Source organism: Rhinolophus sinicus, chromosome 2 (genome assembly GCF_057876585.1).
Source record: "Rhinolophus sinicus isolate RSI-liver-muscle chromosome 2, RSI-T2T, whole genome shotgun sequence".
Classification (NCBI taxonomy): domain Eukaryota; kingdom Metazoa; phylum Chordata; class Mammalia; order Chiroptera; family Rhinolophidae; genus Rhinolophus; species Rhinolophus sinicus.
Genome location: NC_142502.1, coordinates 141,186,359 through 141,206,801, shown reverse-complemented (window position 1 = coordinate 141,206,801; position 20,443 = coordinate 141,186,359). Strand labels below are relative to the sequence as shown.

Below are 20,443 nucleotides of genomic sequence, written 5' to 3'. Positions count from 1 at the left end.
TTGTTTAAGTTTCCAAATCCATACCCTTGAACACAATGCCTCCTTGTCTCAAAAGAGATGCCCTCATTTGGTGAGCTGGGAACAGGGAATTAAAAAAAGACATGATGCAGAGATTTGGCCTTCTGAGCCAGGCAGCCTTCAGGGCAGGTCATCCTGACAACAAAACATCCGCTTGGAGGAAGGAAGGAGCAGGGCTGGGTGAGACCTGCCCTCATATTGAATATTCCACATCTGCCTGCCCAACAGCAGGCCTCTGTGACAGGATATTACACGATAGCGTTTGATGGTGGGGGAGGCATAAAACTATTCACTGAGGAAAATGGATGATGCCCCCCAGCTGGAAGATGCACCATCTTGGGCTGCTTGCTTTACCACAGGCTTCCGTTCAGCTCTAGTCACACACCCCAGAGCCTACCACCTCCCGCCAAAATTTTTTTAAAGGCCTGTGTTGCTTTTTAAAATTTTGTTTTCACTTTATAAATAAGAATTTAACTTGAGTTGATATTTAGGTTGTTGTGAAAATAACAGGTAGGAATCAACCTTGGCTATTTATCTGCTGCTTCCTTTCCCTCTGATTTCTGTTCTGAATGTTTCCAGTGAATTGCACGCAGGACCTGCCCAGCCCTGAGGTTGTCAGACTAAGAATTTGCTGGGCAAGTCAGCTTCTGCTCTCACTCTCATAAAATCAGGCTGGTGCAGGCCCCTGCTTCAGGCTCCTCTTCCCCTGTGAGGACTCTCAAACAGAGAAGCTGCAGTAGGGGTCTGCTGGCAGGCCTGGGGGCAGGCTCGTACTGAACTTGAGAGTTCTCAGAAGCCACCTCGCCCCATGCCAGCTAGAACCCCTGAGACAGGGATGGATCAGGCACAGTTCTGTAAGAGCCTTGTGGTTGTGACCACATAGCCCTGGGGATCTATCAGTCCTGGCCAGCCTTTGCCCTGGTGAAGGGGGACAGCAGAGGATGAGCCACACACAGGTCCTCAGTCAGGCTGAGAGCAGAGTTGAGCCCACGACCCTCCTGGGCTCTGATCCAAGAAGAAGCTTGCAGGAGCAGGTGGCAGTTAGCACAGCATGTACTGACAGACAGTGAGCTGGGACACAGGTGGGCAAGTCAAAGGCCAGAGCCCATGGAGCCAAGGCAGTTTGCACCAGAGCAAGAGAACAGAGCCCAGAGCAGAGCTAGGTGCTGGGTGCCAGGCTATACTCTGTGGGCTCTGGAACACTCTACATGCCTCCCCACCATTGGGAGAACCTACTTCTTAGCACCCAAGGGGCTTCTTTATCTTGGGACTTGGTGAAGATGCAAAAGGACTGGCTTAGAATAACAGAACTAATTTTATGAACGAAGCAAATACCATTTACTAAACAGTGCAGGTGTGTATGTATTTCTACACTACATACTGATACAGTATATATTCAACGGATAACATAAGGTCATCCTTACATGGGTTGTCAGTCCCTCTTCACAAGGTTATTGGTTGAAACTCTAGGCCAAGCTCATGCTTAAGGGAAAGACGGCTCTGTTATGGTCTCTGTTCCTTTCCAACTTCACTCTGAAGTACACTCGCACGCCTGAGACGCATGATCCACACTGGGCCACGTGGGTGAACTTCCTTCCACCAGAGCAAAGGCAGCCATTACACGCACCGTCTCAATCTCTCATATAGCTGCTTAATGCTGAGTCTCTAAAGTACAGATATTTCTTAAGTGAATTTTTATAAGTCTGACGTTCTAGTAGAACGGTTAAGAGGGAGGGAGGCAAGGTTCTAAAACCAAACTGTGAGGGTTCAATTCCTAGTTTTGCAACATTAAAGTTGTGGGCATATAAATATGCCCGTAAGTAGTTTGTGGAGGGTCTTGGATACATTACATATCTTCGCTCAGCCTCCGTTTTCCTTGCCTGTCTGGGATAACAGTCCCTACAATAAGGCTGCTTTAACAAGGCTCATTTAATTCAATGAGATACTGTGCATCTAGCACTTTGCATAGTGCCAGGAATGTAGACAGCACCCAATAAAGGTCAGCTATTGTTAGTAAAATCAGAACCAATCACATCTGTGAAAATGCAAGCGTTTTGGAAGGAATGACCCTGTAAAATGTCATCCTAAAAGAACGGGGCTCTTACAGCAGCTCTCCACCTGGGCCTTTGACCCCCAGTCTTTTCATCCTCAGCTCTGTACTCTACAGTGTCCATAGCATTTGCTTCCCAAGAAACATATCCCATCACAGTGCGCCCGTGGTTAAATCCACCAAGGGTCCCCTTTGGCTCAGGATAGGAGCATGGCCTCTCACAGTGGGGCCCCACCGCCCTTTCACCCCCATACCATGCACTTTGTGTTTGCCTTTCCATTCAGAAATGCCAACCTTTCCTTGGCCCTGAGAGCTCTAGGGCCTCAAGCACTGGGTTCTTAGCACTTGCTAAGAGCAATCACTATATCCTGCTAGTTAAACCCAACCTGTGAGCTGTGGAACCAGACTGCTCAGGTTTCAATTCTGGTTTCTCTCTGTGACCTTGGGCAAGTGCTTCTCCTATCCTTGCCTCGGTATTTTTATCTGTAAAATGGGAAAAATAATACTATTGAGTTTATAAGGTCATTAATGAGAAATAAACAAGCTAGCATATGGAAAGCATGTTAGTACATAGACTAGTCCCTGGCACATGTAAGTGCTCAATAAATATTAGCTGTGCCTATAACAATTATCATCATTATCATCATTACTGTTCCACCAGGACAGAAGCTCTTTAAGCATAGGGACTGACTATTTTGCTCATTGTCTGGCACGTAACAGGTGCTAGGTATACAGCTGTTGAATAACACACAATCCCCTGCCTGTGGTTAATTGTTTATGCATCTCCCTCTGTAGACCGTGAGCACCTTGGTTCTGTCTGATCAATCCAGTATCCCAGAGGTCTGCTCAGTGGGCACAGATCCTCAATAAATGTTTGCTGGATGAATACATGAACAAACCGCTGGGGTTATATGTACATGTTATCACCTAGTAAAACATTAGCTTTAGGTCTAAGTTTATCAAAAGTCCACACCCTCAGTTTGACGGTGACTCTTTCGCACTGCGTGTATAATGGTTGCTGAAAGATCTTGAACACAGGCAGTGCATTTGGGGGCTTTATCTGCGGCTGCCTCCAGAGCAGGAGAAAGTTCTTCCAGAAGTCCCTGCCCCCGGGCATGTCCACTCCCCCAGCACCCCTCACTGCACCTGCCCTTTCCTGAGTCCCACGCTGTCCTCCTCCGCCTTGTAAGGGGCAGACCAAGCCTGGCCCGAGAAAGGCCAGTGGTAGCTTTGTCCAGATCCAGGAAATCTCGCCCAGCACAGAAGTCTCCTCTTTCCCCTGTGGGCCAGGGCCTGCACCCTCCTCACTTCACAGGAAACCTTCTCCTCCTTCTCCCAGAAGGAAATTTAAATATTTCCCCTCACTACCTCAACCTTTCTGTTTCAGTTCCTCCATCTAAAGTGAAAGATAAAATCAGGAGAGGGGAAACTATACATCGTGTGAATAAATGTAGTCTGTAGTCTTCACTTAATTATAACTCAATACTAAGAGACTGCTGTTTTATAAGCCTCTCAGTAACCAAAACCATTTATCATTCCAAGTGCAAACAGATTTGCTGTCGTAGGGAAATAGAGGGAGGGTGAGCTACAGCTCAGTGTTTGACATGATAGCTTTCATCCCAATTTCCCGGCAATGCCTGCATACATCTTATAACTCACTTTATCCTCACTTACGTGCAATGAGGCGGGTGAGGTTTAGTATCTCCCTCTTATGGGCATGAGATGTAGAGGTTGGCAGATCAAGAGCGTTGACCTTAACTAACAATAAGTTTGGGAAACACGCATGATGTCACTGAGAGCATCTCTCTGTGCCATAGCTCATGCATCAGTGTTGTGGCTGCAGAAGCGTCCTCTCTGCCATGGCCATGTCCACCCACTGGTCCCTGTGCTCTGTCCCCACCCACTGACCAGCCCTGCATCTGCACTTGGAAGGCTGCAGCTCCCTCGGGGGAAATCTGGCATTCCCAAGCTTTGGCGTAGAGTGCATGTCTGGGGGCGGGGGGGGGGGGGGGGGTGTTAGTTCCCTGGCTTTTGGGTCAAAGACATTCCAGGGAGTAATAGCTGCCTTTAAACAGCTTCCAGTAGCCCCCACTGAGCACTCAGAGGGGAGTGAGTGAAGTCCCAGCTCTGCCATTAACCTGCTGTGTTACCCTGCCTAGGCCACGCAACCTCCCTCCTCTGTAACTGGGGGCACAGGGACAGCTTGGAGAATCTGATCATGCTATGCACGGTCTCTCCTGAAGGGACATGCACTAAGGATCATGGATGTCATTTCAAGAGGGTCACAGTCTTCTATCCACTTGAGCCCATTTGTGTGCCCCCTAGGTCTACTGATGCAGGGTAAGAACCTGTGGGCCACATGAGCTCGGACACCAAAAGGACGGGCCCCAAGTGCAGGTTTTTAAAGTACAACGTCAGTAGTTTATTTCTGCGTTATGAGAGAGAGAGAGAGAGAGAGAGAGAGAGAGAGAGAGAGAGAGAGAGAGAGAGAGATAAGAAAACATATATTTTAAAAAAGAAGAAAATTACCATAAACCCACTACCAGTAAAACCACTATTAATATTTAGTAAGTATCCCTCAGTCTTTCTTTCTCTCTCTCTCACTCTCGATACATATATATATATATATATATATATATATATATATATATATATCCACTCACATCAGGAATGTTTTCTCATGTCATTTAAATATTATTTGAAAGCATGCCTACATAGTAATCGATTGCATTGGTAGTTCTATAATGTACTAGTCATTCCCTAATTCTTAAACATTTATATTTTCTTTCAATAATTATTTATTATTATTATCTGTGCCAACATACCTCATTATTTTCTTGGGCTAAAAGTGGAATTGCCAGCTTTACGCAGAAGGAGTACCTATAATAATTAATACCTATGACGGTTTGCCCCTCACCACCTCCCTTCCTGAAAATTTGGGGAGGGGTGGAGGGTGGAAGGGACTTAAATAATTTCCATTCCCAGTAGCCGGGAGGGAGGGATGGAGGGAGGGTGGAGGGGACTTCAATCTGCTTCTTGAACTAGCAGCCCCAGAATACCTATACCAAGTAGGATCTCTCCTTGCTTAAAGTGAACAACAATCTCAGACCACAGTAACCATGACTATTTTCGGGACTGGCCCAGGCATGTTTTCAAGTGGGTATAATTCACTTTGGGCGCCCGTCTCACCCCTTGGCCCCCATATAAGCACCTGACATGACTGCTGCGTTGACTCAGCCCCCACACGCCTCCCTCCCACGTCTATCAGCAGTGGCTACACTCTCCACTCCCTGGAATCTATCTGCCTTTTGTTGTTTCCACTCAGTGGTTCTAGACTTTCTTCCCACAGCCTTATGAATTGATTACATGCACCTATGTGAATGGATTCTGGGGAGCTGGCTGGATCCTGAGTAGAGCTGTCCTGAGTCCTCCCCAGACAGTGGCAGGTCGAGGCTATGGGAGGCTGTCCCTGGGCAGCGGCTGATGGTCCAGAGGCAGATGGGCAGTGGTAGGCCACCTCCATGCCCAGCTGCGTGGGCAGCTACCTGTCTGCCTCTTGCAGGGTTGGTCCTTCAGAATGGTGCTCAAAGAGAAGAACAGGGCCTGCCCCACTGAGGAAATGAATCCATTTCTCATGAGGATTGGCTACATAGAGTGGGTTGCCCAGGATGAAGGGCAGAGTTTCAGCCATTTGCTTAGCAAACTGTGCTCTTCTCTGGGCCTTAAAACTGCATATTGGTGATGGGAGGGGGAGACCACAGGGCTTCCTTGCCCCACCCCGGCTCACATGCTTATTGCGCACATGGCTTGACCCCTGGCTGACCGCCCTGTCTCTTGGCCCCACAGTCTGATGGCTCCATCCTGGCAATCGCCCTGCTGATCCTGTTCCTGCTCCTGGCCCTGGCTCTCCTCTGGTGGTTCTGGCCCCTCTGCTGCACCGTGGTAAGTGCCCCGAGCTCCTCCTCCTCACCTCAGGCCATGGGCCACTCAAAGCAAAGGGTGACAAAAGTTAACAGGACCATGAGTAGGGTAGGGTAACAAAAGAATCTGTAAAGGTTAAGGACAAATCTTGCATCGTTTACACAATGTATACAAAATTGGCATAAGCTAACATCGTTCAGTGGAACCACACGTCTTTAGGAGTCAATATGGGTTAGGGAAGTGAGATTGCCAGGTAGGGCAGCTGAGGTGGCTGCTCTGGTTCCAGTGCTTAGGAAGGTTCCACAGAACACTATAAATTATGTTATTTGACATGTGATAAATACATGTGCTTGTGTATGTATGGCGCACATGCACACACACACACGCACACGCACGCACACACACACACACACACACACACACACACACACACTTGTTGAGTTGCCCTAGCTGATACTCTTCCAAGGCCACCTGGTCTTAGCAACTAGTCAGCCCATCTGAGAGAATGGCCTGGGGCCTCTTTATTTTTAACAATAAAGAGTGGCACCCACCTTTACTTCATTACTTTTAGCAAGCACTTACAGGACACACCTACTGTGTGCCCAGTGCTCATCTAAGCACATCGGCTACCAGATCAGTAGCAACCTGCCTTCTCCCCATCCTCATTGCCTGCAGCCACCTCATAGCTCCAGCCAGCGTCTCCATGAATAGCTTGGGGCCTGGAATAAGCCGTCACTTGCTGTGCCCAAATCATAGTGCCTCTTTATCAGTTTCTAGTCCCTGGCCCCTAGACCAGGAAAGGCCCAAATAAAGTAATAGCCAAATGAAGAAAAAGACATTAACTCTCACATATACAGTTCTAGCAAGTGACCTGCCTCTATGCCATGTCAGAGCAGGCACTGTAAAGCCCAGGTGACTTTGAAGTGAGCACTGCTCTCTACTGCCATGGTATCTACCATTTCCTTCTATCTTAGTCCTTCCAGGGAGGGTCCTGCAGGGGAAAAGAGATGGTGAGCCTGTCCAGATGAGAGCATGTCACATTTTGTCTCAGAAACTCCAGCACTCAGCACACAGTGCAAGGTGACACACTCCTGTGTGTCAGACTGAGCCAAACAAAGACCATGAACTCATAGAATGCTGGACTTGAAAAGGAGGGGGAAAGGGCTCCGAACGACACTTTAAAGAGGTGGTGAATGAAGGAGATGAGGAACTTAGCCAGGGTGTGGATCCAGGGGGCAGGGACTTTGGGCAGGAAAGAGGCTCTTGCACCAACAGAAGCTTCTGGGTGTTGAGGGGATGATGTGACTTGTAGCAGACAAGAACATATGTGCAGGGAGGGACCCAGGACAGGTACACGTCTCAGGCCAATTAGTGCAATCCAGACTGCACTGATTTTACCAAAATGTTAAACTGATTCTTACCAGAGCAGCCCCAAGAGTTAAATGTTGTTTTAGGTACTTAAGGCTTCATAGCTATTTTATTTGAACTGTAAAAATATCCATGAGTCAGAGTGCTTTCTCTGGTGATTCAACAAAAAAAGAAAAAGCGCATTTTCAAGTGTGGAATTTTGGGGGGAAAAACGCTTTGCAGTGGGCTCTTACAGAAGGGGGTGGCCAGGGTTGGTGGCGGTGGCAGCAGGCAGTGGACACCTGGGCTTCTACTTTAGTAGGCATCACCCTTGTTCACTTAGTCCCTTTGATTATATAAAAAAGTTGTCTCTGGGTGAGGACAGCTAGGAGCAGTAGAACAGCCAAGCAGTGCTCCACTACTCACCAGCTGTGTGATCTTGGGCAAGTTACTTAACCTCTCTGTGCCCCAGTTTTTTCATTTGTATAACGAGGACAATAAAAACACCAACCTCACAGGTACGCGGTGAAGATTAAAGGAGTTCACATATATAAACTACTTAGAAACGGCACTTTGCACGTAGTAAGTGCTGTGTATTATTATTAATATTAATAAATATTTACTGTACTAAGAATATATTACTGTACTGTATGGCATTTGATTTATATTAGTGGGAAATGTCTCTTTTTTCCAGTTTTATTGAGATGTAATTGACAGATAGCATTGTATCAGTTAAGATGTACAACACAGTGAAATGTATATATTGCAAAATGAATACAAGTTTAGTTAACATCCATCACCTCACATGGCTAAGAATTCTTTTCCTTGTGATGAGAAACTTCTAAGATCTACTCTCAGCAACTGTCAGATAAACAATAGAGCATTATTAACTATAGTTATCATGTTGTACACTTCATCCACTGAACTTATTTATTTTATAACTGGAAGTCTGTATTTTTTGACTACCTTCACCCAATTCCCCACCTCTGGTAATCACAAATGTGACCTCTGTTTCTGAATTTGGTTTGTTTAGATTCATATATAACTGAGATCATACAGTATTTTTCTTTCTCTGTGTGACTTATTTCACCTAACATAATACCTTCAGAGTCCATCCATGTTGACGCAATGGCAGAATTTCCTTTGTTTTTACAGCTGAATAGTATTCATTGCATATATGTACCACATCTTCCTTATCCATTTGTTTATTGATGGACACTTAGGTTGCTTCTATATCTTGGCTATTGAAATAATGCTGCAATGAACATGAGGGTGCAGATATCTCTTTAGGATAGTGATTTTATTTCCTTTGGATAAATACCCAGAAGTGGAATTGCTGGGTCGTGTGGTAGTCCTATTTTTAATTTTATAACAAAATTCCACACTGTTTTCCATAGTGGCTGCACCAATTTGCAATTCTCACCAACAGTGCACAAGGGTTCCCTTTTCTCCACATCCTCACCAGCATTTGTTTTCTCTTGTCATTTTGATGACAACATTCTAATAGGCATGAGGTGATATTTCACTGTGGTTTTAATTTGCAAGGAAATGTTTCTTAATTAATGTTTTTCATAATTGAAACCAGAGTCACCCAAGGCCAGATTATTTTGCAATATTCAAAATATTTTTCAATGAATTTCTCTGGTTAAGTCCATGTTTCTTTGGAAGGCAGCCAGAATGTCTTAACGTGGTCCTCTTTTGTAAGTCCTGAAGGATTTCTTGACAAGGAGAGATCTTGAAATTAATTTTCCTGTTTATGATGTCTATAAAAACTGCCGTCACCCTTATTTCTGAAAGCTGGCCGGAGTTCTGACGCTTGGTGTGCCCCCCCAAACCAAATTTATCACTCGCTTCCTTGATGAGTGATGATGCTCTAAGGGGGACAGGATAAAGTCATGTGTTTTATAGAGGGACTATGCAGGAAAGAGGCCAAACATCACCCCCCTCCCGTAGGATCCTGATTCAGAGGATTTAGGAAATTTCTCTTGCCCAAGAGACAGCACCCCTCAGCACAGCTCTGGAACTAACAGAGGCTGTTCTTGTAAATGATGGCCCTGAAACCTTCCTCTATCAATCTCCCCGCCTGCCCCAAGTGTGGAAAATGCCCCATGACTTGGTACCAACGCTGCATCTCAATAATGGGAACTAGTCAGAGAGCAGAAAAGGCCTGCAAAATGTGGGGTACGTGAGATTTGTCTTTTTTGTGTCCCTTCCTTCGCCTTCTACAAAGTTATCTCCAGGAATGATATTCAAAATATTTAGCAACCCCAGTTACGAGACCCTCCACCCCAACTGGCCACCAAACATTAACCCTTTAATTGCTAGATATGGGGATGGGGTGTCCAAGAAATCTTGGGGGGGGGGCAGGTATTCAGGTCCCTATCTACTAATCATAAAGAGCATTTTTAAATGTAATGACCGGACTAGGCATAGTGGTTACTATTAGGCCTGCCATTTGCCTCAGCATCCTCTTGCTTTCTGCTGGCGCTATCTGGAAGAAATCTGAAGGGTGAGAGTGACTGATGCTACCTACCCATTGTGTTTCGCCTTTCCTAAAGGACCCCGCTCCATCCAGTTCTTATCTCCCAGCTAGATGGAACCTACATTAACTTATTGCCCATGTAGCAGAGTATAATCTATCAGTAGTGACTGAGAGAGAGAGAGAGAGAGAGAGAGAGAGAGAGAGAGAGAGAGAGAGAGAGAGAGAGAATGGCCAGATACTGGTTCAAAAACCTTTTTACCAATTCCCACCTTGGGCCTCGGTGTCCTTAGGTAAACCTTTGGCTCCTAAGATTCCTGCATTTATTCATTGGCACAAAGCAGCCACATTGAAAGGGAGAGAGGCATTGGACTATGCACCCTGGGCTTATTTGCATCTTCAAAAACGGAATTCAAGGGGTCAATATTTTACCAAATAAATAAGTACAGCCTGCCTCAGTTCCACAAGGGGCATTGCCAGAACCCTCTAAGTCATGCCTTGACCACTCCATCTATTTGTACGTTTGATCCAATATTACTGAAATCTGTAAACTGAAATTTAAAAAGAGGAAGACTTAGAAATCTGAATGAGAAGAAGATCATGAAAACAGAGTTGAAATGTATTGGAAGAGTAAGTGTACGAAGGGCTTGAATGTAGAGAACAAAAAGTCAACAATGAATCAATCAGTGATATTAGAGCACTGAACTGTCCTAGAAAATGCAGGCAGCCGTAAGGGTCCACTGTCATCCCAGACAAGAGGCAGTGTCCTGGTGTGAGCCCGCAGCCCAGCTGGGATGGGAGCTTTATGTACACAGGCAAAGGCCATCACCTCACACCTTAATTTCAGCAGGTAGATCGGCAATGGGGACTGGCTCCTCCAAATCAAAACCGGGGGAGAAAATGAATGCCTGCATTGTCTCTTAATCTACTGACTGTCCTCATGAACATCTCGATTCCCTAACCCCCACCTCACTTGCCTTGCCCATCCCTACACCTACATGGAGCAATTGTAGGTAGTCTCCTCTCCTGCTCCCAAGGTGCAGATCACTGCCAAAGAGAATGGTGCCAGCCTGCTGCTGGGCTCACTGCACCTTTATGAGGCCTTCAGCATGCTTAGCAAGTTTCCCCTCATCTTTGCGGAGCCGCAGATTCCATCCCCGCAGTACCTCTCCCAAACTCTTACCCTTCTCCTGGAGATCTCTGTCCTACCTCTGGCCCTTTTGCTCTCAGTAGACAACCTGCCCTACTGTCTCAGTGAAATAGTAGAAGCTGTCCTGTGAGAAACCCTTCCTTCCATTTCAAGCAACATATAGACTTAGGTCATCCTCCAATATCCCTTCTCCTGAGAAGCAGCCTTGCCCCTTCTGCCTCTCTTACCACTGTGTTCTTCATGTTGTCCTCTCTCACGTCGTCTCTGCCTATGGTATCTTCATTCTTTCCTTTTCCACCATCTTCCTCCCCTCTGACAACAAAAGCATGCCAGCCTCCTTCAACTTCTCAGAATGCCTCATACCCACCTTATTTCTCCTTCAAGACGCTCTTTTCTTTCTCCCTTTCACTGGCAAACTTCTTTGCAGACCAGACCTCCACTGTTCTCCCCTTCCTTCCAGCCCACTGCCCCCCTGGCCTCCGTTGCCATGATTCCTCTAGCCTATCTTTCGCAAGCCTGAATTCCCTGGCCAGTGGTCTCTGCTCATCTCTCATTCTGCGTTCGCTCTTTCAGCTGTAGGCCCTGTAGGCCTCTTGCTCCTTTAAATTTCCTCTCCACTGCCTTGTGCAGAGTCTTGTCCTACCTCTCTGTCCAGGTTTTCTCTGTCTCCTCCATGGGCTCTTCTTCCGCTGCCATCTTTCATTCTCCAAGATTGTCTTGGCCTTCTCTACACGTTGACCCCAGGCAATATCGCTAACTCTCATGATTTCAACTACAGTGGATACTCTGGTGCCTACTTACACATCCACCCATCTCTGGTCTTGGCTCCAGACATCCAAGCCCATAGTATACAGACCCAATGGACATCTCAGATGCAGGCATCTCACCCTCAGCATGTCCCAAACTAAACTTATCAAATTATCCCCCAAACTGCTCTTCATCAATGGAGATGTCCCCATCCTCTGAGCTGCCCAAACAAGACACTGCAGAGTGATTGCTGACACCTACTTCTGCCGCTCCTTGTCTTATCTCACTTCAGAGGGTCACATTCATCCATACATTCTACCCCAGCACAAGCCCAATACCTGGCACTCAATAGTTACTTTATAAATAGTTGTGAACTGTATTATATGGTAGATTCATGGGTGTTTGTTTTATTATTATGTTTTATAACTTAGGTATATGTTACATGTAATGCTTTATGTGGATCGAATATTACATGACAAAATACATTTATATCAGTTTCTTAAATAAAATCTTAGAAATGTACCCATTTTATTAGGAGGTCAATGGTATATCAGGAACCCTGATTAAAAAAAGAAATCTTGCTATATTTTTCATTAAAAAGTTCCGGAGATTGATTGCATAACAATGTGCAATAGTACTTAACATTACTAGACTATACACTTAAAAATGATTAAGATGCTACATTTTATGCTACATGATTTTTACCATGATTAAAATGAAATCTTACTATAAAGTTGCAATTCTCTGCAATTCAACTGATTAAACAACACTATTTAAGTGAAATCAAATCATCGTATTTCTGTTCATTTAATGGCAGATATTTTTATTCAGTTTGCTGGACGAGGATCGTGTGCATGCATTTAGAATTTCTCCCTAGATAAACAGAAGTCTGTTCTCTTTTGTTTTGTTTGAAATGACCTTGTAGGTCTTTTATGAAGAGTTAGTTTTTAAAGAATTTATGGAAAGGATCGTGTTTAATTCACTTTGTTGAATTTCAAGGATGGTTCAACAAATAAGCCCCTTGGACATCTCCAATGACAAATTGCAAGAGACAAAAATTAATCAAGAAATTGAAATGCATTAAATTGAAATAAAATAAAGTCTTCTCATAGTACTCTCCAACACCTTTAAACATAACATTTAATTTGCTGAGCCTGACAACAAAGCCTAACATCACCAAAGGCACTTACTGACAGTTTATTTAATAGAAACCTGACTAGAAGTACAAATTAATAGTTACAAAACAGTCACAGGGATGTAAAGTACAACATAGGGAATATAGTCAATAATATGATAATAACTGTGTGTGATGTCAGATGGGTACTAGATGTATCGGAGTCATCACCTCATAAATTATGTGAATGTCTAATGTCTATGTTGTACACCTGAGACTAATACCATATTGCATGTCAACTGTAATTGAAAATTTTTTTAATGATTAAAAAAAGGGAAAAGACATCTGACTAGTACAAGTAGCTCCTTAGCCAGACATCGTGAGCCTAGACCCAGCTCTTTCCAGCCTCCATCATTCCCATCTGGACATTGCTCGCTCTGCAGCCTACAAGGTTGTTTCTCACGAACACAAAGAGCTCTGCCATGGCCTGCCCTCACCTCTGGAGCGCTGCAGCACTTGCCCCCCACACCCAGTCTGTTTTCACTTCCACCTTGCTCTCATGGCTTCCCTAATCCCTACCATACTGTCCTCGCAGCTTCCTTATAACCCACCCATCACCTCCTCATGCCTGCTGGGTGAACTGGAAAGAGGCAAGCTGTGTCGTTAAAGACAACTGTGTTCCCACAGAGATCTTCTTCTCTCCGGTAAAGTAAATGCTTTAACCTTAATTTCCTCACCTGAACAATTAGAAAATTGGGATCATATTGCCTCTGAGGCTGCTTGCTCTCTTACAGTCGTACCTCCTGTGAGGGAGTCTATTCCTCCCCTTCAAGATTCCCTGGCCAGTGGTTCTCAAACCCACGTATACATCAAAATCCCCTGAGGATTATATGATGGAGGTCATCAGGGGCAGCATTTACATACTACGTCCACAGAGGACCAGTTCCTACAAGATGTGAATAGGTACACTTCCGAACAAGGGGTCTTTAGACAATAAGTTTGAAAGACACCATTAAACTAAGTCTTCACTGCAGCACTTCGCAGAGCCTTTAGTAGGATAATTCGCGTGGTAATTCTCTAAACTTATTTGGATCCTGGAACCCTTCCTTGGCCTATCTCCAGTCCCACTAATTGACATACTGACGTCTGGAAGGACACGAGTATTCTGCCAAAGGCTGTTTAATCCTGGAGACAACATAATCCTAGAGACTGTTGAAGCAGCTGATTCCTGGGTTCTGAGGTGTAGCCTCTTTCCTGCCCCCCTCGAAGGCAATGTCAGTGCCCATGAGCTTGTACATACTGTGAACATCACCAACACACCCTGCTCCCTCTGTGCCCTGCTTGGATCCCATAGGCACTGCCAGTGGCTGGCATCACCTTGCCCATAACCCAGACAGACCAAATGTTCTTCCTCCAAGCCTCAGGGAATCTGAATTCATGGATCGTTTTTTAACTGTCTCACTTAGAATTTTGCAGTGACTTTGACATATCACCTAATTGAAAATGTGATAGCTATTCTTTAAATTACTGTGTAAATCATGTAGGTCTTTAACTAATGTTAAAGTTCCTGCCACTAGTCTCACTTTAGTTATCAGTGAATTTGGCCTTTTAAATAGTCCCAGTCTTAAGGGAGATGAGATGAGAGGCCACATATTATTTGAAATTTAAGTTCCAAATGCCAAATAAACAAAAAGCTGAGCTCATTTCTTTGAAAATTTCCTGTACTACATCCTAAATCAACACCCTGGGCACTAGCCTTTGATAAACTTTTACAGTGTAAACTTACTGGATTCAGGTAGTAATTGGCCAGCATTTACCCACTCTAATCAGCTGTGAGGTTTCTATGATATTTATACTGTTTGTATAGTAGTGAGATTCATTTATCTGCCGTTGGATAGAATCGTATACTTCCTGGACATTTTCCACATCAAGTTGCCTATTTTCCCTTGGTTTCTTGATTTTAATTAGAAGACTATTTATTACAAGGATTGAGAATCGTAACAGAAGTCTAGAATATAAAAGCATGAGAGCAAGCATCCCCTCCATCGGTGACATGAAAGCCCCTGGTAAATGGCTTTTCAGATCTCGATTGGCATTTCTTCTATACACAGTTCTGTTCCGATGGCTCTTGCTCAGACAGAACCCATGAGGCCAGGGAGGCAGCAGAGGAATTGGCATTAAGAGATCAGTCTAGAAGTTCTAGGATATGCAATGTTTTAATTCAAAGGCTCCAAATAACTGCAACCATCTAAATACGTTTATTTGAGCTAAACTTTCTGAGCATGCAAGAGCTAATCACTTATGAAAAATCAATTACTCTTGACTAGTGATACAGTGTATTACATAACAACAACAACAACAACAACAAACTCCTAGAAAAACAATATAATAACAGTTGTTTTAAATATATAGCCAGTCTCACAAGAAAATAGGGGACATTTCCGGGGCTAAAATACAGAAGGATCTGGAAATCTGATGGTTAACTGAGCCTAAAAGAAGGGTGATCCTAGAAGAGATTTTCTGATCTTAATAACCTAGGCATTTGGTTTCATAGCCTGACATACGCCCACAAAAGTTTGAGAATTGGAATTGTGTCTTCTGTCTCAAGCTGGGACCTTCGTGAAAGGATGATCTATGAGTTTGGGGTGTGTGTGTGTGTGTGTGTGTGTGTGTGTTTCTGTGTGTCTGTCTGTGTCTGAGTTCAGAACCATAACCTTAGTTTTAGAGTTCAACTGTATATTACATGGGTTCCTGCAAATTGCAGCTGAGAAGTGATCATAGTTTGGAAGTGTTTAGGGATCTGCAGAGGGAAACTTGAATCCTCACTGGCAAGTTGGTCCCTCAACCCAGTCCTCATAGGATTCCCACAGGTAAACGCGAACTACAATGAGCTCACAATCCAAAATTACCAAAAACCCGAAGGATATTATGACTCAAACTCCTTTGGATTTTACTATACATGGAAAGCATGAAAGACCAGAAATCAGATGAGGAAGTCAGACCCTGTCAACGGTCTCTCCTTTGTTCTCTCCATAGTTAACAATAGTTGTTAAATAGCAGATACATCGTAAGTTCTCTAAATACCATCATTTCTCCTACAACGTGAAGGCTGTTCCTAAAAATATCACTGCGTATGGCATTTCAGCCCCATGAAAACAATAGGACTGATGGAGGAAAAAGGTTCAGAGTAGAACATTCAAAACTGCCATGTTACGAAACAATCAAGTTTTAAAAATTAAGAATAAACTCAAAAATGTCACCATTTTAAGCATGTGAAATTCTTAATTAAAATAATACTACTGCGCCTTGATTTAAAAAAATAAACACATGAAGTTTTCTGGTGGATATGAGCGTGATGTAGCACTGTGACTTGGGATGGAAGAAAGGGAGAACATTCTTAGATCGAAGTGTTACCACAACAGAGGTGGATGGCTGTGACTCATTGTCTTGTTATTCCTCTGCACCAGCTTAAAATAGAAATCCAGCTTTTGGTTTTTGCCAAGTTCCTCCTTTCATTACAAAAAAAGCTATTTGTGTGGTTCCAAATAAGACCAAATGCCATGAAAGTGCTGTTCTGCTGCTGTCAGCATTATAGTTCTGTCTTCAAGTCATGGCATGTGCTTCTGATCCCCTTTAAAGCAAATGCAGCTCCCAGAATTCCATTCTCCTTCTGTTGGCTCTTCAGTGTGGTCTCTGCTGCAGCTCAACATGGGATCCTTTACTCCTGTTCCTCTCACGGTGTCCCCTTTTGCTCACTTCTCTTTGCAAGCTGGTCCATAAGCCTAAGACTTTCTTCATTCAATCCCTGGGTTCTTATAACGAGGACACACACTCATGTTGAGGATGCTGTGTTGTTTTCATGCAGAAAAGTACACATCTCGGGCACGATACGTATTTGCATTGCACGAGGGTAAACGGAAGTGAGAAAGCAGCACCATATGGTGTGTATGGGCTTTGTACTGGGGCAGCTGGGCAACATCTTCACATTCACCTGGTATTACTCAGTGGCTGGCATGAAATAGAATCGCCCTACGCTTTAAAATGGTTAATATTATGTATGTGAATTTTACCACAACCAAAAAAACTGATATATACATATATAATGGTGGCATTTTTCCAGAAGCTCAGATGCCCAATTTACAGTGTGTCAGAGTAGAATATGGATTATAAATTGGTCCACCTTTGATTAAGACTTACTAAATTGTGTATCTTGTCATTGTCTTTTGGATTCCCCTTGGGACATTGCTGGATGTAAGAGTCACTAAATACCCAGTAAGTTACATTGAACAGTCACCCACAGATGGGTTAGTCTGAGTGGTAAGCCAGTTGGTACTGCACTTCCTGGCTGATAGCATGTGCCTACACATATGTGGTGAAACATACAGCTGCTGACCCCTCTGAAGCCCCTGGTACCTCTCTGGCCCCCTGGGCACTGTCTGAACACCAGCCTCCTTTCTTACTCATTTTATGAAGCTCCATCTGGAAACCCCCATATATAGGCATTTAGTATATGCAGGGGGTTAAGTGAAACCTTTGTTCAATTGTAGTAAAAGTAAGACACAGAGACTGCAAGAAAGGGAAAAGAGAATGATAATAATAATAGTATACACCCTCTATTGAGCACCCTCTCTGTACCAGATGCTTTACAAACATGGTGGTTCATCATTTCTCAATTCCTGCAAGGCTAATGTTATTGCTCCCATTTAACAGATGAGGACTGTGGATCTCGGGGAAGTTCAAGGACTTGTCAAATCCTCACAGTCAGAAAAAAGGCAGGTCTGGGTTTACATTTGACAACTACACTGCTGCCATGCAGCGAGAGAGCGAGCTAGAAACCCTGTGAAGACAAAATTCCAGCTGCTCTGACTGAACCTCTGTGTACCCAGGGTCCTTACCATGCACCGGCCCACAGCACTCTTGTCAACATCTGTCCCTGTTCCCAAATATCCTGCTCCCTCTCACTCCCCTCCCTAGCCCTGCCCTAAGAGAAGAGACACATTCTAGATGGCTATCCCCAGCCCCTCACCCTACCCTCCCATTCTCAGGCATTTCCTGTTTTTAGATCATCACTGCCTCTGGGACACTGGGAAATCGGCATTGGACAGTAATGGCCGTCCCCAGAGGTTTCCTTAAAGAATTCAGAACCAGTGTTGAGTGGGTGAGAAAAATCAGGGCTTCATGCTTTCCAAAGACCTTCAGTAGGCTTCCCACAATGACCAGGAAGTGGAGGCAGATGAAATGATAGCTTGAAACCCCTAGAGGCCTTAGCCTCCGCCTCTTATTAATTGAATACTGTTCTTTTAGATCACTGGAGCCTCAGTCCCCAGGTTGGTGGTAATAGAGCCTGAAGTCAGGAGCCTGTCTCAAAACACAGAGACCTTACAGATAATGGTAGCCCACAGCAGTGGGAATCAGAGCCCAAATGAGGTCCCAGAATAATCATGAAACCAAAGGTGGTATGTGTTTAGTAGGGTGGAGCCTGATGCCTAGGAGGCCGCCTGCCCTGCAGCCAGGAGAGAGAGGTCCCCAACTAGAAGATTAAGAACACCCATTCAGGAGTGGTCCATACCAGCCCTGACACTAAGACATCAAGAGATTCATGATGAGCTTTGTGTTTACCAGAACCCTCTTAAGAAAAAGGACTGTATGTGGAGGACCCAAAGTTCCAATCATAAGCTTGGGATGGGAGGAGGGAGCCCTCAAAGGACATGGTGGAGTCACAGCAGATAATGGCCAAACTACCTTATAAAAGACTCTAAATCCAATTTACTGCAAGGCCTTTCCTTTTATGAATGGTGCGTGCAATGGGAGACAAGAGTGAGGAGAGGTTGCTTACTGAGACCCAGCTGTCCTCCTTCCCTGGTCTCCCATGTGTCACTTATCCTCTCATTGGTTGGAAAAGGCTCCCAGTTGCTGACTGCCTAGAGTGTCTGCGTGTCTCCCTTCAGCCCTGATGAAGGGGCAGGTACAGAGTACAGTCTTACAATGTTGTTATATAAATCTTTGTACCCCTTAAAGTTCAGAAATCCCTGGTTACCCCTTCTTTGCTGTCCACTGTTGTGACTCGGTCTGCCTGACCATCACACCCTGCTATGGGTACCATTTGGGGCCAGTGACAGTTAATGGGACTACCAACTGCTTGAGTGTGGTCCATACCTGACTCGTCTTCACAGCACCATTGTAACCTCAGTCACGTTCAATTCTTTGTTAACGTATAGCTGTTTGGATGGCTGAGTGAATGATTTGACTGAATAAATAAATGAGTGAATAAATTCGCAAGATAGCTATCTGGGGTAAGAGATGAAACTGTTACCTGTGGGATATTTCTTTCTCCATACAAAACTACAACAGACACAGTTGAGAATGGAACCCTCAGCCATGCTTTAACTAACTGAGCTATTCAGCCCAGAAAGACGCATCATGGCATTAATTAAGCCTGCCTTGCTTGGGCCTGTTACTGTGGTAATTATGGCCACACTACCAAGGTACCACTTGAGAGCAGGCCTCTTGGAAAGCAGATGGCTGGAGATTTCTACTGACTTGTTCTGTTTTTCCTTTTCAGATTATCAAGGAGGTCCCTCCACCCCCTGCTGAGGAAAGTGAGGTAAGTGACCAGAGCAGGGTGTGGCCGGCTGGACAGGGTGGTGGAGTGGGGTGGAGAGCTGGGGGGCTGGCCTGAGACTCAAGCCCTTGCAAAGCAGAGCTAAGTCAGGCCCAGGTTCCCCGGGCATATGAAGCAGTAAGGAGGAAGGTCTTTGGCTCTTTCCTAACCAAGGATAAACAGGAACTGAACTAAACCAAGGTGGTTTGGGAAGGTGTTTTTCCTTGCAAAGATAAAATGTGAGATGCAAACATAAATATTTTTATCAGTACAATTATTTGGAGCCCTAAGCTACTGCTTTTTCCTCTAAAAGACACGTTAGGCATCTCTTTTCCCTACAGAGACTTTCATGCTTTTCCCTACAGAGACTTTCACGTGTGTAGATCAGAGAAAATTTGCCACATTCTGCAAACAATCAGTGATTTCAGGAACGGCCTGATGCTGAAGTAGTCCATTGTTCTTTAATTTAAAACAATGTTACCTAAAGATTTGCCAGGCAGTAATGAAAATATGCTAGAAAGGGGTATACTAATATGCTAGCCTTGCTGTCAATTCCTCATCATTTGAAGAAAGAAAAAATATCTTAGACTACCATAAATTGGCCAATAAGAGTTCTGGTGGAAGTGTGTCCTGGGGTAGAATAGAGTGGAGGCATTAAAGGCTGATGTGAGAAGGAGCACCCAGGGGCAGAATTTCCTGGCCAGTGGCTTTCCTGATCCTCTGATCACTCCCTGGAGAGCTGGCCTCCCTGGATGCAATGCTCACCAGTTTAAAAGCCAGGGTACCAGTCTGAAAACCTAGTAGGACCGAAAGATAAACTGATGAGGTTTTGAATTCATGGTCCTCAATCCCTAAGATTTGTTGCGTGCAAACCACCCCCTCACCATTCCTCTTCTAATGCCTTTGTCAAGTTTCCTACATACAGAAAGAATGATGATTAAATTTTAAATTCCATGTGGCTCTTATATCCTGAACCATATGCATGTGAGCCAGGGGATTTAATAGCCATCAATTAA

General features: G+C 44.5%; 1 protein-coding gene across 1 annotated transcript in view; it reads left to right on the top strand.

The window, feature by feature from the left end:
• Nucleotides 1-20,443, top strand: part of ANTXR1 (ANTXR cell adhesion molecule 1) — a 213,916-nt gene that overhangs the window by 121,897 nt on the left and 71,576 nt on the right. Inside the window, exons 13-14 of the mRNA XM_019718386.3 lie at nucleotides 5,915-6,010; nucleotides 19,389-19,430. Of these exons, the coding sequence (XP_019573945.2) occupies nucleotides 5,915-6,010; nucleotides 19,389-19,430 (138 nt within the window). The remainder of the gene's footprint in view (nucleotides 1-5,914; nucleotides 6,011-19,388; nucleotides 19,431-20,443) is intronic.